Source organism: Schistocerca nitens, chromosome 4 (genome assembly GCF_023898315.1).
Source record: "Schistocerca nitens isolate TAMUIC-IGC-003100 chromosome 4, iqSchNite1.1, whole genome shotgun sequence".
NCBI lineage: Eukaryota > Metazoa > Arthropoda > Insecta > Orthoptera > Acrididae > Schistocerca > Schistocerca nitens.
Window position 1 is genome coordinate 356,561,668 of NC_064617.1, and position 24,504 is coordinate 356,586,171.

The 24,504-nt window shown below is 40.4% G+C and overlaps 1 protein-coding gene across 6 annotated transcripts in view; it reads right to left on the reverse strand.

Moving 5' to 3' along the window:
• Positions 1–24,504, reverse strand: part of LOC126253094 (DNA repair and recombination protein RAD54B-like) — a 357,224-nt gene that overhangs the window by 176,283 nt on the left and 156,437 nt on the right. For 5 of the 6 annotated variants that reach the window (XR_007545901.1, XR_007545900.1, XM_049954200.1 and 2 more), the window contains exons 8-9: positions 8,031–8,195; positions 260–383 (exon numbers count right to left, since the gene is read on the reverse strand). Coding sequence is in view for 4 of the 6 variants with exons in the window: in XM_049954200.1 (XP_049810157.1) it covers positions 260–383; positions 8,031–8,195 (289 nt within the window). In the remaining 2 variants the exon portion in view is untranslated. The remainder of the gene's footprint in view (positions 1–259; positions 384–8,030; positions 8,196–24,504) is intronic. The other variant, XM_049954201.1, reaches the window with a different exon arrangement.

Genomic DNA, 24,504 nt, shown 5'->3' on the forward strand with positions numbered 1-24,504 from the left:
ACATCTTGGCATCAAGGATTCATCAGTTTGGTAATAGAAGGAAGAGTTGGGGGCAAGAATTGTGGAGAGAGACCAAGGGATGAATACAGCAAGCAGCTACAAATGGAGATAGGCTGCAGCAGGTACACAGAGATGAAGAGGTCTGCTCAGGATAGATTTGCTTGGAGAGCTTCATCAAATCTGTCTTCAGACTGAAGACTACAACAATAATAATGGCTTAAAATTTCCCACCATTCAACCCAAAATAACTTGTATTTACCTGACAATGGACCAAGTACTCCAGGATTTACAAAATTAACTAGGGTATAAAACTCTTGAAGGTCATTCTGTACTGGTGTTCCTGTAAGCAGTATTCGTCTCTTGCATTGCAACTTTGATAACATCTGCAAGAAAAGTGTGACATTAACAACAAAGTTTGTGATGTACATTTTTAAGAATTTTAAGCACCTAAAATAACATCTCAAGTCTAACAATAACTTAATAATTCAGAAAAACTTCAAGTTTCAGCAGGTATGGTGTCATGGTCACTTACGCCTGTACATCCAGTTTGCACCACTACCACAACCTCTGTACAATTATATTCTTGACAGCATCAATTTGTGTTGGGCAACTATCAGTATGTAACATCCCTTCAAAGTTTCTTCCCAGATATGCTATATATCTACATTTACATCAGCACTCGCAAGCCACCAAATACTGTGCAGGTGGAGAATATTGTGCTACCACTGTCAATTCCTTCACTCCTGTTCCCATCATGTAGCCTCTGTACAAGGTCAGCTATCCCCAACTTTTCTTTCATGGTCTTTTTGTGAGGTATACACTGGAGAAAGCTACACATCAGTTGACTCTTCAATGACTGTATGCTCTCGGAATTTTAAAAGTAAATCACACTGTAATCCACAACGTCTCTCTTGGACTGTCAGCCACTGGAATTTCATGAGTATCTCTGTGATGATTTCACTCTTGCTTTAAAAAAAAACATGCTGATGCTGCTCTTCTTTATACCCCCATCTGACTGTCTCTATTAAATACTATCTGTCAGGGGGTTCTTACTGATGCACAATACTCAAACATACAAGGGTTCAGTGAGCAGCCTCCTCCTTCGGCAGGCCACATTTACAGAGGCTTCTTCCAAAGAATCTTAGTTTGACAACTGCCTTACTGTGATTAGTTTTATATAACAGTTCCACTTTATATCACTCCATACACATACTTCTAGATACTCTACGGTTGTGACTGCTTCCAACAATTGTCCAGCAATCATGTAACCAAGCAATAACAGGTCTTTTGCCCTATTTATGTACAGTATGTTATGTTTATTTATGGTAAGGGTCAACTGCCAATCCCTATACAAAGTGTGAATCTCTGTAGTCTTGATTCACAGTTTCTAGTGTTATGTCTTCTCTGTAGGCAACAGCATTATCCAAGAGCAGCCACATTGAACTTCCTCTGTTATACACTAGGTTAATCATATACAGTGAACATTAATAGCCCTATAACACTCCATTAGGCTACACCCAAAGTTACTTTTACATCTGGAAGATTTTTCTCCATTAAGAATATGCCAAGTTCTATTTACTAAGAACTCTGAAATTGAATCACAAAACTTATCTGGCATGCATTCATATTTTATTCACTAGGCAATAGTACATAATTGTACTGAAGGCCTTCTGGAAGTCACGGAACATCGTATCAATCATTGCCAGTATATACTGCTTTCTGAGTCTTGCGGATGAACAGATCGAGCTGGGTTTTAAATTATTTTTGTTTGTAGAACCCATGTTGATTCGTACAGAAGAGACTATTGTCTCCAAAAAGATCATATGTGAGTGTAAAATGTGTTCCAGAATTCTACAATGAACTGGCCCAATACAGGTCTATAGTTGAGTAGTGTCAGCTTGATGATTCTTCTTTAAAATGGAATGAAATGTATTTTTGCAGAAATTTCTGCCAACTGGGGACTGGGGTGAAACTGCTTCCAAATATTTGATAGAATAATAAGTGAAAAGGGAAACATATCCCACGTACAACACACCATTTCATCTCACTTTAATTTCCTGCCAAGAAAGCATTAAAATAGAGCTCTATATCTTATTTTTTAAAATATGCCATAAATTTTAGTGACAAATATAACAGAAATATTTATACAGATGAGATAGTTAACGAAATAGCTGCTTTCAAATTCCAGTAGAATGAGATGATGGAGAGCACTGAGTCAAATTCTCATTCGGATATCTAGGAACACCTCTCTCTCTCTCTCTCTCTCTCTCTCTCTCTCTCTCTCTCTCTCTTTTTTACGAAGTAGGGGTTACAAGCTGCTTATCCAAACATCAAAATAGCTTTGAGGATATTTATGACAATTACAATGCAGTTTCATCAAATTAAAGATGATAAAAAAGCTACAGAAGGATGAGTACAGGTGAAGCAGATTCTTAAATTCAACAATCTTGATAAAATACAACATATCGCTAAATTTCACTCCAATGTTATTATCAATGAGTTTGCTGCACTCAAAGCAAGGAAATGGAAGGTACAGTTATAATAAGAACAGAATTCTTGTAAAGGAAAGTGTTTTCAGCACTTGATTACAGCCCTTTTCCTTTTACTTTCTATCAATGGTTCCTAGATTATTAATAATTTAATAGGAGCAAATACAATCTGTGCTTTATTGTACACCATGATAAAATCAATGTACAGTAGCTGCCACAAACAAAAAGACATAGATTTTGTTTTACTCTCAGTTCTTTTAGAAAGTTTGTATAATTTATTTACTGCCATGGCACATTTAATTTGTTGAGTGCAATATTTCTCACCTATAGGACACATTTAAATAATATTTTTCAATAATACTTCATTTTTATTAAATCTACATTAACATTACAAAACCCAACATACTATATCTGTACAGAACAAATTGCAGGAAGACAGATTTCTCCTACTGAAATTAGAAAAATAGTAAACTCACTCAAAAGTAAAAGCTCACATGGAACTGATGGCAATTCTAAAAGCTTGTCCCCAACAGATAAGTAGGAATCTCAGCCTCATATGTATTGGCTCACTGAAACCGGTCATTTTTCCAAATGGATTGAAATATGATTTTGTTAAACCATTGCATAAAAAAGGGGCTAGATCTGATGCTAAGAACTACTGCCCAATCTCACTTTTGCCACCTTTATCCAAAATTCTTGAAAAAGTAATGTATCCAAGAGTATCATCAATATTTATAAAAATTAAGTACTAACAAAATGTCAGTTTGGTTTTCAGAAAAGCTTTTCAACAAAAAATGCTATATATGCTTTCAATGATCATACATTAAATGGTTTGAATAACCAAACATCACACATTGGGACATTTTGTGATCTCTCAAAGAATTTTGACTGAGTGAATCATTAAATTCTTCTAGATAAGCTTAAGAATTGTGGTATGAGTGGGACAGTGCACAAATGGTTTAATGCATATCTAACTGGAAGAATGCAGAAGGTTGAAACTAACAGTACAGATAGTCTGCAAAAATCAGCAGAGTCCTCTGCTTGGGGAGGTACCAAGGATGGTGTCCAACAGGGTTCAGTCTTGGTTTATTATTCTTAAAATATATTAATGACTTGCCATTCTATATTCATGAAGATGCAAAGCTAGTTCTTTTTGCTGATGATACAAGTATAGTAATCACACTCAACAAACAAGAACCAGCTGAGGAAATTGCAAATAACGTCTTTCAGAAAATTATTAAATGGTTCTCTGCAAATGGACTCTCAGCAAATTTTGAGAAAACACAGTATATACAATTCTGTACAGTAAATCACTTAACACCATTGATAAATATAGACTATGAACAGAAGTCTGTCACTAAGGCAGAGTATTCAAAATTTCTGTGTGTGTGTATTGATGAAAAATCGAATTGGAAGAAACACATTGATGATCTGCTGAAATGGTTAGGTTCAGCTACTTATGCTGTTGGGGTATTGCAAATTTTGGTGATAAACATATCAGTAAATTAGCCTACTATGCCTATTATCACTCACTGCTTTCATATGGAACCATATTTTGGGATAATTCATCATTAAGAGAAAAAGTATTCATTGCACAAAAGTGTGTAATCAGAATAATAGCTGGAGTCCATCCAAGATCACCTACAGACATTTATTTAAAGAACATGATATTCGCAGTACCTTCACAATACATACATTCACTTATGATTTTTGTTATTAATGAGCATTCCCAAATTTTAAAAAAAATAGCAAAGTGCATAGCTACAACTCTAGCTCTTCACTATTCTGGGTTATATCTGACTTTGGCACAAAAAAGGATGAACTAGGCTGCCACAAAAGACTTCGTTCATTTGCCACATACCATTAAAAGTCTGGCAGATAGCCAACCAGCATGTAAAAACAAATTAAAAGACACTCTGAAAGACAACTCCTTCTACTCAATAGATGTTTTTTTTAGACATGAAGTAATAACTGTATAAAAATCTATTATTTAATTAATTATATTGTGTATAGAAAACTTTTGTTAAACTGACATTTTCCACGCCATTATGAAATGACATATTCGTAATCTATGGAACAAGTATTCATGCAATGTAATGGGGGAAGGGTGGGGGGGGGGGGGGGGATTCAGCTTTGGTTGTTCTGCCAGTATCACCTTGTACGGCTCTGGCTATAGGCCACACCTGACTGGCCCCAAACATGGCGAACACGTTGTTTCTATTTGTTGTTTGCAAAGTCTGCATTTATCTGTTGTGGTATTGGGATCTTCAATAACATGCTTGCTGTAATATCTGGTGTTTATTGTTTGATCCTGTATTGCAATCATCAATCCTTCTGTCTCACTGTATATATTGCCTTTTCTTAGCCATGTGTTGGATGCGTCTTGATCGATGTGTGGCTGTGTTAGATGATACGGGTGCTTGCCATGTAGTATTTCCTTTTTCCAATTTACTTTCTTCGTATCTGTTGATGTTATGTGATCTAAAGGGTTGTAGAAGTGGTTATGAAATTGCAGTGGTGTAGTCGATGTATTTGTATGAGTGATTGCTTTGTATATTATGCTAGTTTCTGCTTGTTCTAGAAAGAATTTTCTTAAATTGTCTACCTGTCCATAATGTAGGTTTTTTATATCGATAAATCCCCTTCCTCCTTCCTTTCTGCTTACGGTGAATCTTTCTGTTGTTGAATGTATGTGATGTATTCTATATTTGTGGCAATGTGATCGTGTAAGTGTATTGAGTGCTTCTAGGTCTGTGTTACTCCATTTCACTACTCCAAATGAGTAGGTCAATATTGGTATAGCATAAGTATTTATAGCTTTTGTCTTGTTTCTTGCTGTCAATTCTGTTTTCAGTATTTTTGTTAGCCTTTGTCTATATTTTTCTTTTAGTTCTTCTTTAATATTTGTATTATCTATTTCTATTTTTTGTCTGTATCCTAGATATTTATGGGCATCTGTTTTTTCCATCGCTTCTATGCAGTCGCTGTGGTTATCCAATATGTAATCTTCTTGTTTACTGTGTTTTCCCTTGACTATGCTATTTTTCTTAAATTTGTCTGTTCCAAAAGACATATTTATATCATTGCTGAATACTTCTGTTATCTTTAGTAATTGGTTGAGTTGTTGATTTGTTGCTGCGAGTAGTTTTAGATCATCCATGTATAGCAAATGTGTGATTTTGTGTGGGTATGTTCCAGTGATATTGTATCCATAATTTGTATTATTTAGCATGTTGGATAGTGGGTTCAGAGCAAGGCAGAACCAGAAAGGACTTAATGAATCTCCTTGGTATATTCCACGCTTAATCTGTATTGGCTGTGATGTGATATTATTTGAATTTGTTTGGATATTAAGTGTGGTTTTCCAATTTTTCATTACTATGTTTAGGAACTGTATCAATTTAGGATCTACTTTGTATATTTCCAATATTTGTGGTAACCATGAGTGGGGTACACTATCAAAAGCTTTTTGGTAATCAATGTATGCGTAGTGTAGCGACCTTTGTTTAGTTTTAGCTTGATATGTCACCTCTGCATCTATTATCAGTTGCTCTTTACTTCCTCGTGCTCCTTTGCAACAGGCTTTTTGTTCTTCATTTATAATTTTGTTCTGTATTGTATGTGTCATTAATTTCTGTGTAATGACTGAAGTTAATATTTTGTATATTGTTAGTAGGCATGTTATGGGGCGATATTTAGCTGGGTTTGCTGTGTCTGCTTGATCTTTAGGTTTCAGATAAGTTATTCCATGTGTAAGTGTATCAGGGAATGTGTATGGGTCTGCAATGTAACTGTTAAATAATTTAGTTAGATGTGAATGTGTTGAGGTGAATTTCTTTAGCCAGAAATTTGCTATTTTATCTTTTCCAGGGGTTTCCCAATTGTGAGTAGAATTAATTGCATGGGTGACTTCATGTTGCAAAATTATCACTTCAGGCATTTGTGGTATCATCTTGTACGTATCTGTTTCTGCTTGTATCCACCGTGCATGCCTGTTATGTTGTACCGGGTTTGACCACATGTTGCTCCAGAAGTGTTCCATGTCTGTTATGTTTGGTGGATTGTCTATTTTAATGTGTGTATTGTCTATTGTCTGGTAAAATTTCTTTTGGTTTGTGTTGAATGTTTGGTTTTGTTTCCTTCTATTTTCACTTTTTTTGTATCTTCTAAGTCGTTTGGCCAATGGTTGTAATTTCTGCTTCTTTTCATCTAATTGCTCTATCACTTCTTGTTGTGAGATTTTACCTAACCTTTTTCGTTTTTTTTTTTCTGACATTTCATCTCTTATAAATTGTGTTAGCTGTCCGATGTCTTTTCTCAGTCTTTCTATTCTGATCTGTAGCCTGTGTTGCCATGCTGGTTTTGTGGGTTTCTTCTGTGTGTTGGTTGGTTCTGATCTCTGCCTAATGTGTATATTTAGTGTAGTGAGTGCTCCTATATAAACCAGTAGTTGTAACTCTTCCATAGTTGTGTTTTCATTTATTTTGTTGTGTATGATTGTGTTGATAGTTTCTATTGTTGTTTCGACTTGTGGGTTATTTGGCGGTCTATGCAAGAATGGTCTAATGTCTGTATTTGTGTCTTTGTATTCTGTATATGTCAGCTGAAATTTTTCTTCTATATCTAACATGTGTGTCACTTCATGTTCTATTTGTGCTTGTTCTGGTGGCTGTCTTAAGATTTCGTTTTCCTCTGACTGTTTAATTGATGCGTGTTGTTCTTTGTTTGTTTGCTCTGGGATGTTTGAGTCCATTACTGTATTTTCTTCTTCTTCTGATTGCACATTATTTTGTTCCAGTATTTGTTGTACTTGTTGTTTGATGTTTTCTAATTCTGACTGGGGTATCCTGTTATTTTTTATTATTACACGGATCTGATCAGCTAGTCGTTGTTCTGTTAAAAATTTTAATTCTAGGTATCTGGTAATAAATGTTGTGTATACTTGTGATCTGTATCCAGTTGTGTTGGTTCCTAGGTTTGTTGCTTGGTAATAACAGAACATGAGGTGTCGATTAACTTCATCTGACCATCTCATCCTCTGTCTTTGTTTTCCTTCTAGGGTGGTTGCAGGAAGCATATCCTGCAAAACACCTCTATTTGGATTTGAATCATTTTCCAGTTGGCTAGCAGTGTCGTTACGATTGTGGGCGGGCATAGGGTTCAAGCGTAGTCCCCGACCATGACGGCACTTGTCTGAGGCTTCTTTAGTTCTGTCCTGAACCAACTAATCACACTAAAAGGGGGGTTAGCCCTATTAGTGGTTTGTTCTTTTCGTCGCCTTTTATGACTGGCAGAACATACCGGAGGCCTATTCTTTTCCCGGGCCTCCACGGGATTTATTATTATTATTATTATTATTATTATTATTATTATTATTATTATTACTACTACTACTATTATTAAATGAAATGTTTCAATTGTGGAAGCAGAACTGAGTATTAGTACACTCTCACTGTTACATTGGTTTTCCTTGCTTATGATACACACTAACCAAATATATTTTATGTTGGTTATTACACCAATAACAAAAATCATACTTACCACATATATCTTAATAGTACTGTTTTTTAAACGATGGCCTTCATCACAAATGAGCAGGTCAAACTCATATTTTTCAATGTCATCATAGTATCTTGAAAACATTTCATAAGAAATTAGCATAACATTAGCATTTGCATTATTTTTGAAATCAGCTGGTTTATTCTTCTGTAAAAGAAACAGAATGGCATTTTATTTAGTGCATTTATGTTTTTTTGTGATACCTAAAAACCAGCACAGTCTGCAGAAAATCTGAGGCAGATTAGACTGCTAGGGAGAATAATAATGTGTGCATGGTCACATGTTAATGTTGTTCTTGTTGATTATATCAGTACACAGGATTATAATAGACATGACCTTCACCTCAATAGGAAAGGGGAAGTAAAACTGATCAGGTTAATAGCAGAAAAAATAAGAGGGGAGATACAGCCACAATTGGCAACAATATTAGTTGTTACAGATGTCGGGGCAACTTCCTCTTTAGGGTATGGAGGACAGAAAGGAACCAAGTTTTAAGACAAGTTAGGACTGAAACAAACAACCAGTTTGAGAAAGAAACTAAAAAGCATAATTTTAATAGGTTGTGCCTGTAAACATAATTGTTAGCTGACAATTTTCAGCAGCCATTAGATATTTTATTTCCACACAATTATACTTTTATCAATGCAAAATTTTAGCTACCTTTATGAAATTAGAATATTCAAGTACTGAGGAAAAAACTGAATGAACTTTTTAGTTTCACTGATGAATTACAGTCACTAAAGCCAGTTCACATATCCTGCCTCTCCAAAGACCATCTCACTGCTGGTATACAGATGTTACGTATTATAGAATTTAGGTTAACATTTCATTTCTGTAGAGGGAGGAGGAGTTTGTAACATACAAAAATAATATTTCACAGTATGTTACAGATAATGTGTTGGGTCAACTAATCACAGAAGAATTACAGCAATGTGTAAACTTAGAAGTTATTTAACTTAATTGTTCTGATATGGTTCAATATGGTTGTAAGAGTAGGGCAGTTCTGTACAGAGACAAGAGAGTTTTGCGTGTACACACTGCTTTGTACAAGTCGGGTTGCAGAGGTGCTGTGTTGGGAAGTTGAATCTGAGAGTTGACTTGCTGGTGATATTCATTGTTCAGTCACCATAAATCATGAATTAGGTGATGTTTTCCTAAGTTTTCATAGGATAACTTTTGTGAGGAAGCTCATTATAAAGGGACAGTGTTCAAGTTAGATCCTGTGCAGATTTGAAAAGCAACTAGGGCATAGTTACTTGATTTAAATCCTAAAGAAATTAAGACAAGAAGTATTATTATTCACAAGCTGCCTGTAGTGGTGTTGAAAGTTTGTGTATTACTTATTTGGAGTTGGTTTCCTTTCCAGTTCTGTTCCAGCTAGTGCCCTGTTGTGAAGACTCTCGTAGGGACAGATGATTCAATTATTTGGCAATTTTGGTACATGGCACCTGCGAGATCAAAAGACAACTCAATGCGCTGAATTTGTTGTGAGGTAGTGAAAGCTGACTCATTGTGCTGAATTTGGTAGGCAAGCACTAAATAAGTTGTCCTGGAACTTGTTGGCTTTGTGACACCATATTATTAGCCCACTAGTAAACAACTGGATTCATTAGTTAAGTACTATTTTATCTAAAGCAACCATTAATCCACATGATGAATACTATTAGTACCCACTTTGTCTGTGGCAAGTGTCCAATCAACAAAATAACTGAGGAAGAGATTTTAGGAGAGATGCCAATGCCTGAAGAGGCTAAGCTCTGATTAATCCTGTTTTATTTAGGGCTCGAAGTGGCAGTGGCAATTTAATGGTTATTTTTTATTTTTTTCTTCTTGATTTTAGACCATCTGAGTAACAGGTTTGGGAACATATGGGCACTTTTACACAGCGATGCACTATCCATAGGTGGATAATCTATTAAATAAACCATATTTGATGAGGACCTTCTAAAAAAAAGAAAAAACACAGTGCAAGCAAAGAGATAATCAGTTACATTGTGGCAACTCCTTCCATCGCCTCCACCTGTAGCAGCAGATGACAGGCTGTGCAGACTGGAAATCAGACCCCCAACACCCCCACTGGTTACTTCCACTGGAGGGAGAGCTTAGACAGCCATGCTTTCCAGACACCACCCACACAAAACCGTTGCACGAGCAGTCTCTTGTTCTGCTCTGGCGAGGCAACACCTCCTGGCCATGTAGCCACCTGCATAAAGCCATGTGGCTTGCATCACTGTCTGCTGCGTTTCACAAGGGTATGCGCGAACAGCAGAATTCTTACCCCATGTTCAGTGTGTGTGTGTGTGTGTGTGTGTGTGTGTGTGTGTGTTCTGTCACACTTTGTTTAACAAGTGGAGTGATACCACATCATTCTGCACTGCCTTCCCGAGCTGAGTCCACTCAAGGTGCTTCTATTGACTACAGGCGTACAGAGCCTGATGCCAGTTGCGTGGTCTGTCCTCCCAGTATCAGCAATTGGAATACTGCATGCAGCGTAGTGTGACTAGTGCAGTGAAGTGCAGTACACACCAGGAGTACCAGGTGGTTCTATTATGATTCCATCCCGGGTGTTTTGGCACCCCCTTTGCTACCAAACATGTCTCTGAAGTGGGTTTTCCCAAACCACCAGATCACACTCATGGTTCGCCCTGTCCAGACTCCACCCCCAGCAAGGGCCCTCCATGATTAAGAGGTATTAACTTGTTGAATTTTGCTATAGTTGTTAGCTTTTAGGAACAGTGTCTCAGAACCAGTCCACACGGCTCTTCCAGCATGCCCTATTATTTATTTTCATCTTCCTTAATTAGTGCATCGCTTAGGTATGTATGCCCCTTAGGAGTATAGAAGGGAATCTAAATCATTCCACGACTGGTGGCTCCCTCTAAACCAAATCACCGAGTCTCATTGCTGAAACACACTGGTTTTTCATTTTTATTATTCCAATAAGCACACCCCATGTGGTCGCAAAATCAGTTCCCATTAAGTCGACCAGATGCACCCCACTCACACCCCCACCTGCCCCATGCCTTCTCCACTCCTCCCTCACCACTTCATGCGCACCATCTTCCCACATGCATCACCACACCCCTCCGCATATGCTCTCCCTCTGTGCGCACCACTGCTCCCCTCCCTCATCCTCCCTGTGTCCCTAAGCATACACTATCCCTCCACACCATTCCCACAGCTGACAGCTGCGTGCCCAGACAACTCACAATGTTACCATGAAGCATACTGAACACTCCTTCCCACAACACACACAGCAAAGTTTGTATTTTGTGGTCCAAACCGTATGTGTCCTGCCTACCTTCTTCTCCGAAATATTGCTTGTTAGCACCACCCTGCATTTAGTGACACACTGCCCACATTGTTAAGTCATAGTGTCACTGCCACACCTTCCCACCCCTATGGTGGTCACGCCCAACAGGTTCTATGCCCAGTTACCCCTTCCGCCCCACCTACAAGCACTTCCGAGGTGTCAGAACTCTGCAGGCAACTGTCAGCACTACAGAACCATTTGACTCAGCTGACCAATGTTTGGGATCATTGTCGGCCAACTCAACCCAACAACTGCCGCTCAAGTTATGGCATCTACACTAAACTAAAAGAACCAATCATATCCAGCTACGTACCCTCAGAATGCAATGGGCACGTAATTTGTTATCATCTGAGCAGTGCAACAACATGCACCCGTCCCTGTTGCTGGTTCACATCTGAGCACTCTCCAAACCATACATCGTCCTAGAAGGCCTGCTCCTAAACTGCTGGCTTGTGTGCCTTTCCGCCCCCATACAGGATGCCCTGGCCTCATATGCCAATTTATCATTAGAGCAATGCCGCGGTATTGGCCAATAAACTGTTCAAAATCCTGAACTCCTTCCCCACTTCGTCTGCAGCGTGGAGCACCGGCTACGACCTCGTGGCTCTGGCCAGACATTCACCCATCCCTGCTACCCTTCCCCAAGTCGCCATGCGCGCAATGTCATTTTCACTACCTGCCGATAATGATCCTCCAATCAGCATGCAGACGCCAGACCTCTACCAGATTCTGACACGCCTGAGCTCCAAGATTGCAGCACTTACCATCAGCGTCGCCCGCCTAAACCTCACACACTCACTGTCAGGCACTGACCACCCTCACACACACGATGCTGGCCCAGGCGAAAACAGCCGCCCCTGCCAGCATGGTTCTAACTGCCCCCATGACAACCATTGTGAACTAGGCAACTCTTGCTGGTACCACGAAAGGTTTGGCAAGCAAGAACGCAACCAACTGCAGACATCTGTACTTCTGGTCTCCAAACCCTGGCAGCCACTGGCAGTAGGCGCGCCCCATTGCTGTACCAATTCACAGCGCTATTCATATGGGTCTTGAATGACACTAGCCTCCCTATCCACTACCTCATCAACACTGGCCCCAACTTATCCACATTCCCTTGCAAACTACTCTTAAATCTTGGCCCCTGTTCTTCCCTCCTCATCACCACCACCAACAACTTAGGCACCCCTACTTATAGTTGTCTGCTCGATCTAGGTTTCCAGCATGAACTCCCATGGATCTTCACGAATGCAGACATTACTGACCCCATTGTGGGCACCGACTTCCTCAGTCATTACAGCGTATCGGCAGACACAGCAAAATGCTGTTTAGCTGATGGCACCTCCAGTAGAAGCAACTGCTGCAGCTCCTACCCCGTCATGTGCTTTGCCATGAAACAGCTGGCAGTTTCAGGCCCATATGCTCAGCTCCTTGCAGAATTCCTCCTCCTCATCCAGCCATCCAGTGTCCCAGCACGACACTGTCATTACCCATGCCCACCCCTGCCCTCTCACAAGAGCAAAATCATACAAAACTTGTTCAAAGAGGTAGTCACCGCCAGCGTACTTTGCCCTTCCATAAGCCCCTGGACTTCAGCTCTTCACCTCACACCCAATGACAACAGTTCCTGATGCCCTAGCGGTAATTACTGTCAACTCAACACCCGAACCATCCCTAACCACTATCTGGTCCCACTCCTCTCCACCTACAACAACGTCATCTCAGGAGCTAACATCTTCTGTAAGATAAACTGCGCTACAGCCTACACACAAATCCCCGTCACCCCAGAGGACAATCAGAAAACAGCCATAATCACAGCTTTTGGCCTCTTCAAGAATGCACTCATGACATTCGGCCTCTGCAGTGCCGCACAAATGTGGTAGCAAAATGTGGACAACATCCTCTGGGGTGTTTTGCCTACCTACATGATATACTCTACTCCAGAGACCCTACTGAACATCACTGACACCTATGCGAAATTTTTTCCCACCTACAGAAAGCTGGAGTGATCTCTAACATGGCAAAATGCGTTTTCGGGGTGAGCGAGATCAAATTCCTCAGACACTTAATCTCTGCCGCCAGCCCCTGCCCTCTCCTTGAGACAGTACAGGCAGTAGCGGGCTTTCCATGCCCTATTACCTACAAAGACCTCCGGTGTGTCATTGGCATGGTCATCTTTCTCCGTCTCCCTCTAAAGGATGCCATTGCCACTCAAGAGCCCCTCACTACATCACTCTGTGGCGATATTAACACAGGCAACAAGTGGTCCCTTGAAAAAAAAAGAAAAAAAAGGACCTCAACAATGCTGTCCTTTTTGCCCACCCCCACCCTAATGCCCCCCTCGGAATAGTGGCAGACATGAGGCCAGACAGCTACTGGGACCATCCTACACAATACGTGGACAACATCTGGCAGCTGCTTGCCTTCTTTTCGTGCAAGCTCTCTGACGCACGATGCAAATGGGGCACGTGACCACAAACTGCTCACACTCCATGACACCGTCCGCTATTTCCTATCTTCTGTCGAGGGACGTATCTTTATGATATTCACAGGCCACCACCCCCTAACCACTGGTTTTTACAGGAAAGACATAGACCAGATCTCACCAAGACAGTTTAGGCTACAGGAGTATATCACACAATTCACTACCAATATCTGGCATGTTGCCGGCATCGATACCATTGTGGCAGATTACCTTAGTCATTCCTGCGCCATCGCCCAGCCCTTGGACTACAATACCCTGGCTGCTGCTCAAAAGGGGGAACCAGACCTAGCCCATGCTCTGCAGAATGTGAAGTCTTGCCTCAACCTCCAGCTAAGATCAATAGCCAGCTCTGACCATAAGATCTTCTGTGATGTCCTCATGGATCCTTCACAACCTGGTGGTTCCAACGATCCGCCCCTCCCACCTTCCGAAAACTGGCATTTGAGCACATCCAAAGCCTCGCACATCCAGGCATCCACACTCCCACCACTCTCAAGAAACAACCCTTCGTCTGGCTGGGCATCCAATGTGGCTGCAGCAACTGGACCTGGTCCTGCAGTCCAAGCCAGGGTGCCAAGGTTGGACAGCACATTCACTAACCTGGCGCTGCCTTCCCAACACACAACACCGGTTCACGCATGTTCACCTCGACATTGTCAGACCACTACCCTCCTCCAATGGATATCAATACCTGCTCACAATTATTGACATATTTACTCGCTGGTCAGAGGCCACCCCTACCCCTAACATTTCAGCTGAAACTGTGGCTACAGTTTTTGTCCAGAGCTGAATGTCCCGCTTCAGTTACCCATGTAACATCACTACAGATCATTGGCAACAGTTCATCTCGGCCCTCTTCTGATCTTTGACAGCCACCTGTGGCTCCCATTTCCACCATATCATTAGCCCCCCTTCCCCTCCCCCACAGCTAATGGCATGGTGGAGCAGTTCCACCACACACTTAATGCTGCCCTCATGATATTGTTATGAATGGTCTGCAGCCATAACCCTGGTATTTCTATGCCTGCAGATCACACACAAAACCGACCTGGGAACATCTGCTGCTGAGCTGGTATACCCACTCACCATTCCTAGCGATTTTTGGGAAGCGACCCCACTCCCTCCTGACAGTACCATCTCATGTTTCGTGCACCAGGTCTAGGGCTTCATAGCCCAGTTGCGACCTGCATCTCAGCAACGTCATGGTGAGCACCGTACCTTCATCCACCGTCCACCATGACCTCACAGCTTGCACAAACATCACGCTTTGGGTGGATGCATACCAGCTGCCACTTCGCTCTCAATAATCAGGCCCGCACTTGTTGTTGCAATGTGGAGACAAGACATTCTTGGCTTATCTGAAATGGGTCACAACAACCGACTCCATAGAAAGATTCAAGCTGGCCTACATCCTAGAGTCCCCTCCAGCCAACGAGTACAGCACCATCAAGGTGCAGCTGTCCCCACCTACCATCAGCCCCAGTCGCAGCACCATCATCACTGTGCCCAATACGACACAGGCCAATACCATCCCCTCCGCTGTTTCCGATGTGCCACTGACTGACACCACCCCTGATGCTGTGTTCAACACACCATCAGTCTATGCCATCTCTGGTCCACCTCCAACCGACTACATGACTGACACACCCCCCAGTGCCTGGGACACTGAAGTCAGCATTGCATTACCCTTTTCGCAGCCTCCAGCCAATGCAGACAGTGCCCCACACCCAAAGGCGCACACTACTCCCACCAGTGTGTCATCACCACTGCCGCTAGCACCTGTGCCTCTGGATGAGGTATCGAATATATTGCTTCCCCCTACTTATACCTCCCGAGGAGATCACGAATGTAAAATTAGAGAGATTAGAGTGCGCACGGAGGCTTTCAGACAGTCGTTCTTCCCGCGAACCATACGTGACTGGAACAGGAAAGGAAGGTAATGACAGTGGCACGTAAAGTGCCCTCCGCCACACACCATTGGGTGGCTTGCGGAGTATAAATGTAGATGTAGATGTAGAAGCAACAACACTTCACATGCTCCCAACGCGGAGTGCTACCATCTCTTTCAGCACCACTTTCTGGAGTTGTGTCCCCTCAAGGTAATTCTATTGACTACAGTCGTACAAAACCTGATGCTTGTTTCACCCTCTCAGTATCAGCACTGGGAATACTGTGTGCAGTGCAGTGCAATAATTAGTGTTGTGAAGTGCAGTGCGCCCCAGGAGTACTAGGCAGGTTTATTACTATTCCATCCCGGACGTTTTGGGATCTTGTATGCCACCTAGTGTACCTCTGAATCGGATTTTTTTCGTTCTGCCTGATGACACTGAACAAAGGCTGTAAGCCATTCATGGTCTGCCCTGTCCAGAGACTTCATCCTGAAGAGGGCCTTCCTTGATTAAGGGGTATTAACTTGTTGAATTTTACTGTAGTTGACAGGTTTTAGGAATAGGATCTCAGAACCAGCCCTTGAGGCTCTTCCAGCATACCCCGTTATTTACTGTCATCTTCCTTAATTAGTGCACCACTTAGGTATGTATGCCCCTTAGGGGTACAGAAAGGAACCTAAATCATTCCTTCAGCATCATTTCAAAAAACCTAAACTAAATAATAAAAAAGGAAAGTACAAAAATAAATAAATAAATGAATTATATTTGCTAAATACTTTAGTGTTCACGATTTAGCTCACTTTCAGCAAAGTTCAGCAGCAAAAAAAAAAATTACTAATGTCATATGTCAAAATGAGGGAGGGAGGTAGGGACTTGATGTTATGGGTTGGTAATTTATTCTGACACAGGGTCAAGATTGGTAAAGTTAAACTCTTTAAATTTTTTGGACTATTACGAGAAGTGTAGATCACAGACCATGGTGGTTAGTCATTGATAGTTTAATTCTTTATCAGCTGTGTCCATGAGTTTGTTTATAAACCATTATGATTCTCCACATGACAAGCTACCACAGCCATCAAAAACTGTCATACATTTAGGAACGCGGACATTCATAAGTTCTGCTTTGAGCAGCTTTTGGAAGCATTTATGCTGTTAGTAAAATTTCATAAATTCTAGTCAAGCTGACAAGGCAAGTGCAGCAGCAGTTTGTTTGTAAACGGCATTTAGTTTAGTCTTTTTCTCACATGGTTCTATGAAGAAGTGAAGAGTGCCTGTCTTTTTTTCTGTGTTAAGTAGTGTTTATAAACACAATTGCACAGACACAATTTGGTTAAATATGGATAGGGACTGTGCTTGTTGTGTACACATGCAGGGTGAACTGGACAGTGCCTGGAAATAGATGCAAGCTGTGTTTGCCACAGTTGACAGGCTTCACGCTGCTGCCCTGGACTGCAGTGGCATTTAGGCATCTGAGAAAACCCCCAGGGCACATCTGGTGCCTATATCCTTGTCTGGTATCCTTCATGTCACAATGTCTTCCAGTACAGCAACCTGGCTAGTCCAAAGTCACGTAACTGTGAATGACAAACATTGGTGCTGTCAGGAATTTCTGGGTTGAAGGCAAAAGTATGTACTGGCCACACAGCTGTCCTCTTAAACCTTAAATACAACACACTGATAAAAGTACCTCTATCTGAGTCAGCACAAGACACTTCATCTATTAGGACTGGGGCATACCTTCCTGATTGTTCCAGAGAATGGGACTGCTGGTCATTGGGCTGGGGTTGGGTTGTTTGGGGGAAGAGACCAAACAGCGTGGTCATCGGTCTCATCAGATTAGAGAAGGGCAGGGAAGGAAGTCAGTCATGCCCTTTCAAAGGAACCATCCTAGAATTTGCCTGGAGCGATTTAGGGAAATCACGAAAAATCTAAATCAGGATGACCGGACGCGGGATTGAACTGTCGCCTTCCTGAATGCGAGTCCAGTGTGCTAATCACTGCGCCACCTCGCTTGGTTGGTCATTGGGGTCTCCCAAGGATAGGTGGGTGATGGAGCCCCTTACAGAAATAGTAGGCAGGTCAGGAAGGAAGGCCAATGTCCACTCAGTATACCTGGAAAAAAAAGGGGGGGGGGGGGGGGGGAAGGGATAGGTAGAGGGGAGGAGGCACTGCCAGCGTTGCAGAAGACTATGAACTGTGACCCATGACAGCATGAATGATGCCTGTACTGCATTCAAAGGTTATCGTTAGTTCCTAGAAGTAGCATGTAGCAACGGTGAAAACAGCTAAGCTTCTAGGCTTGCACATTGGGTGGAAACTGAAATAGCATTCTATACCATCATTTCCAGAACCTAACACAACCCTCTGGTTTCGAGCCAAGTGGAGGGCTTAAACCAAGGCTACAGACAATTCTGCAACAGAATTCATACACTACCTGACACCTGTATGTAATGCAGAATTGATGAGTTGATGTCACAAGAGGCAGATCTGCAAGTATAAGAGGAGCAGGAAGAATTGTGTTGTTAGTAGAGAAGTAGTAACAGCAGAAAGGGTCGATCAGGAAAGTTCAGTGATTTCGAATGTGGACTATTCATTGGATGTGACCTGAGTTATAAATTCATCAGGGGCAATTCAAACTTTTGGCATCTCAAACTTTCAAAAACTACCCAAGATGTCTTTTCACGTGACTGTGAAGTGGAAATGCAAAGGAAAAACCACAGCTAAACTACGACCATGCAGACCTCATATACTGAAGAACAGGATCTATCAAGCATTCATTGTTAAGGGGAGTGGGAAAAAATAGCATGTAATCAGCAGATGGAATCATTCATGAGCGTTAAAGTGCTAGCAGCAGTCCAGCTAGCACAATGACTGCATATGGAGTAAAAAGAATGGTGTACAATGGTCAAGCAACTCCTCACAGGAAACAGAATTTTGTAGTCAATGCTACACAAAATTTCAGGTGGTGTACAGAGCGATGCCACTAGACAATGAATGATTGGAAATGAGTCATTTGGAATGATAAATCACACTATACTCTTTGACAATCCAATGAAAGGGTTAGGGTATGGCAAATGCCTGGAGAACATTACCTGACAAAAATACGTAGTGCCTATAACGAAGTACAACAGTGGTGTTACGATATGGAGGTGTTTCTCATGGGTCCCATTAATCCACTATATGTGGAAGGATTTGAAGATATTTTACAGCACTGTGTACTGCATACAGTAGAGAAACAGTCTGGAGACTATGATTGATTGTATCAGTATGATAATGCACCCTCTCATAAAGCAGCATGTGTGAGGTAATGGTTGGTGAACAATAACATTCCCGAGATGGGCTTACCTGTCCAGAGTCCTGATCTGAACCCAATGGAACACCTTATGGTAGAGTTAGTATGTCAACTTAGCTGCAGATCAACATTACTACCTTCTGTGGTTTCGGTTATTGAGGAAGAATGGGCTGCCACTCCTCCAAAAACATTCAGACATCTCATCTCAGAGTTCAAGATGTCATAAAGGAAAATGGTGGATACCCCCACATTAATGTCCACAAACAGGTGCCTGGATACGTTTGATCAGATAGTGTATTTAAGCATATATCATCTATTATAATAAGCTGACATATTTCCTTTGTATAAATTGTGCCTCAGAGAGTTTTGGGACCTAAGGAGCAAGCCATTAGTTTTGTCGCAATGTCCTGCAGAACATTCTATTAAATACGTGGAAAGTTGTCGGACAGTTGAGATTATCATGAAATACCAGATTTCACGTATATTTTCACCGATTTTCTTTATCAGTTCATTGCTGACTACATAGTGATGTTCACCTCTACTGTTATTATCATGCACTTTTATCCTTCTGTTCTTAAACAAACAACACTATCAACACTTCCTGGCAGATCAAAACTGTGTGCCAGACTGGGACTCAAAACTTAGACCTGCAAAGTGCAGAGTGAAAATTCATTCTAGGAATGCTACTGATGTTTAAAATCTTTACTCATTACATTCGGTCTATATATAGCACAAATTTTGTGATGAATGTAAAGAGTCTTGAGATTATTTTGCCACTAAAAATATTTTTACAGAACAGATTTCGTATTTAGTGGAATTTTCTAATGCAAGTACAATTTCTAGCAACTTGTGCAGGAAAATGAGGATCAATGTGACTTTCTTGCTAGCACAGCTCTAGGCACACTGATCTACTGCATGTGTCAGTGTAGTAAGTTTTCCATGCCCACAACTACTTCCTATGCTGCATGAAAAACAAATTTATATTCCAGATAGCCCTTGTAAATTATAGTATGAGTGCAAAAGGTAGCCTTTCATTAAGTACAAATGTTATTGGTAGTTAAGGGATCAGTTTGCCAGTTTACTGTGTGCCTTTGATTACTTGCAACCTTCATTGTAATATCAACTACATAATTACTAGCACAGCATAAAATAATAAGTAGCTATAGTTTTTAAGCATTCTTGCTGCATTGCACAAAGCAGCTACACTCATAAGCCAAAACATTATGACCACCTGCTTAATAGCTTGTTTGTCTGCCTTTGGAAAGATATACATCACTGATTCTGCATATCAGGGATCCAACAGTTTGTTGTTGGGTTTGTGGAGGTATGGAGCATTAGATGTCTATGCACAGGACATGTAATTCACGTAAATAATGGGTCACTGATTTATGTACACAGTTATGGTACCCAATAACGACCCAAATGGGTTCCATAGAATTAACATCAGGTGAATTTGGTTGCCAAGATATCAATGTGAGTTCACTATAATGCTCCTCAAATCACTAAAGCATGGTTCTCGCTCCAAGACATGGACACTTATACTGCTGAAAGATAACATCACCATTGGGGAAAACATCAAGCACAAAGGGATGCAGATGATTCACATTTGTCAGCATGTTTTCAATTACTGCCACAGGTGCCATGTAAGCACAGCAGAATGTCTCTCATAGTGTAATACTCTCTCACTAGCCTGCATGCATGGTGCACTGCATGTTTCGAGCCACAGTTCACCTTGATGACAGCATTTGTGGAGATGACCAGTGACCTAAAAGCAGCAAAAATTTGATTTGCCACGTTTCCAATAATTGATGGTCATATCCTGATGGTCCCATGCCAATTGCAATCATAACTAACAATGTCACTGGATCAACGAGTGAACAAATTAGAGTGGTCTACTGCGGAGTTCCATTTTCAACAATGTATAATGAATGATGTGCTGTTAAACATTTGTGCATGCACCAGCATTGTGCTCTTTCCGCAGAGATACCACAGATCGCCTATCCTACTTCACAGAGCAGACTAGCCTATTAACCCCATATTTTGTGAAGAGTCATGGACGTCCAACCATTTAGCAGCTGAGGAGAGGGGGGGGGGGGGGAGGAGGGGGGGGCGTCCACTGCCCTCCTACATCTTTCCATAGACACTCATGACAGTAGCATGTGAACATTTGACCAGCTCTGCCATTTTTGGGATACCTAGTCACAGGTTGTGTGTCCTAATAATCTGCCCTTTGTCAAAGTTGCTTATCTCAATGGATTTCCCCAGTTACAGCACATACCTTTGCTAGGGTGATCCTCCATCTATGTCTGGTCCACTTACATACTTTCTTTACTGCAACACCGCCAAGTGGCATCCAATGTCGCGGTGGTCAGTGGTCATAATGTTTTGGCACAGCAGTGTATTTGTGCTGATTACAATGTATGGTGCTGACAACATTGCACTCCACTGTCACACCTATATTCGGTACTACAGTCTGTATACTGGTTTCATTATTGCAGCTTCATAACTTTACTTCCTAAAAGAACATAGGTCCATCTGACTACAGATGGTATATCTAGTAAACATTCCAGCATGGAGTTTGTAATGTGGCAGACCAAGAAACATGATTATGAACTGATCAGTGCTGAGACTGGTGCAAATCCTGCCACAGATTGTGCATAGAATTAATGTCTCATAAAATACTGTTAGCACTGTTGTACTTAATTTTACTGGACTATACGTTTACAACTGTCATTACACTTTCTGCTGGATATCAAATTCTCATTATTTTATATATCTACCTTCAAAGAAAATTCGAGGAAATCAGTTTGACAGCAGTTCCTGAAATCTTATTTCTGTAGTATTTTTTTTTATGGAAACAATAGTTTTATAATGTCAGTTACCAAGATAAGATTCTGTGAATAAATTAGCAACTAGAAATTTCCTTCCTCAGTTCTTACAAATAATCAGTTTCTAAATTTTGTATTACAACAGGCATTTGTAGTAAATTAATTTAGGTCAAACATGTCCGTATTCTTTTATGAACCAAACTGTATATCTGAATTCTTACAGACTTGTAAATGTTAACTGTAATTACATTTATTCAGCCATGCCTGTACACTATTGTCTGGGACACATAGATGAGCACCTCAGCCCGTTGCGCGTATAGTGTGTTATGTGGTATGTCTCAACTGCTGCTGATAAGTAACTTAGTTGGTCACCATTAATGTATTTTATGAAGACTGATCAAAATTTTACATACATTATTTAATTTGCACCCTTGACACCCTACATGCACGAAGAACCAAAAATTAAACTGAACAGCACTGAAGTGTGATTTTTTAACAGTCACCATGACCATGACAAAGAATGTACAAACAAATAACATACTGCTGTAAGTTATGTCAGTATTTTGAGAGATGTTTTGTAAATCAACAAAAAGTCAATTATGAAAACAGTTTCTATCATCAATATTTTACATTGTTTTGTAGCAAGATGTTGCAAGTTAGCAGTGATACACACTCAGTAACCTCGAAGGCAGAATTGAGATAACAATTCTTAGATGGGAATAATCTAATGGATTAAACCACAAAGAAATACTCATTTCAGTCAAACAGTTTGACCTTATTTTGGAATTAAATGCCTACCCTTTATAACACACAGTTTCCATTGCAGAATGTTAAGTCAGCTAAAAGAAAATGCAGCTCCATGTGGTAAATTTGAAGAGGTATTCACCATTTTGTTATGCAGAGATCCAAAATCTGCAGTAAAGCAAGATGAGAATCCTCTAAACTAATAATCTAATGAGTAAAGATTAAAGCTCACCAAATAATTGAAGTGCTGTGTAACACAGAAAGTATGTAGTTTTGGATGAAACCTGCTTCAGAATTAAAGTGTGTACTCTCTCTCTCTCTCTCTCTCTCTCTCTCTCTCTCCCCCTGTCTGGCTACATTACCTCAGCTGATTAGATTAGATTTACTTTCATTCCAATTGATCCATAGTGAGGAGGTCCTCCAGGATGTAGAACATGTCAGAAAAACAACAATACATGACAAATATTTACAACTCAAACAAATAAGCTAATGTACCATCCCACAGGTCCCAAGTGGCATGGTAGTCATTTTTTAATGAACGCTATATGAAAATCATTTTACAAATACTAATGCACTGAAATTAATATAAAAAAGTTTTTTATTTATTTATAAGGTAATAAACGTGTAATACAACTACTAAATACTTATTTAAAATGAACACATTACTGCACTGAACTTTTGCAGAAGGTATATTGTACTCATATATACACACACAAATCAGTTGGTTCTACTGAGAAATTCATCAATGGAGTAGAAGGAGTTTGCCACCAATAAATCCTTTAGGCTTCTCTTAAACTAAATTTCATTGGTTGTTAAGCTTTTTATTGCTGCTGGCAAGTTATTGAAAATGTGTGTTCCTGAATAATGCAGACCTTTTTGTACAAGACTAAGTGACTTTAAATCCTTGTGAAGATTATTCTTATTTCTAGTATTGATTCCATGAATTGAGCTGTTGCTTTGAAAAAGTGATATATTTTTAACGACAAATTTAATTAATGAATAAATACATTGGGAAGCAGTAGTTAGTATCCCTAGTTCCCTAAACAGGCTTCTGCAAGATGTTCTTGAGTTCACACCACAGGTAACTCTTGCTGCACATTTTTGTGCCTGGAAAACTTTCGCTTGGCTCAATGAATTGGCCCAAAAAATAGTCCCATATGACATTGTGGAATGAAAGTAAGCATAGTATGCCAGCTTTTTCATTTTTATATCCCCTGTGTCTGACACAATTCGCATTGCAAATAGAGATTTGTTAAGATGCTTCAGCAGTTCTGTGGTGTGCTCCTCCCAGTTGAATTTATTATCAAGCTGTAATCCCAAGAATTTAACACTGTCCACTTCTTCTATCTGCTGGTCATCGTATGTTAGGCATATACTCGTGGGACACCCCCTACGAGTTCTGAACTGCATGTAGTGTGTTTTTTCAAAGTTTAGTGACAAAGAATTGGCTAGGAACCAGTGATTAGTGTCCACAAATATTTTATTAGCTGACCTTTCTAAGACTACACTTGATTTGCTATTTATTTCAATATTTGTATCATCGGCAAACAAAACGAACTTGCCTTCTGGTAATGTTACTGATGAAAGGTCATTGATATACACAAGAAAAAGTAAGGGCCCTAAAATGGAACCTTGTGGGACCCCACATGTAATTAGTTCCCAGTTGGATGATGCCTGATGGCTTGATACATGTCTCTTTCCTAATAACACCATTTGTTTCCTGCCAGAGATATAAGATTTGAATCATTTTGCAGCATTTCCTGTTACACTATTATATTCTAATTTACTTAAAAGGATATTGTGATTTACACAGTCAAATGTCTTTGACAGATCACAAAATATACCAGTTGCCTGCAATTTTTTGTCTAATGAATTAAGCACATTTTCACTGTAAATGTAGATAGC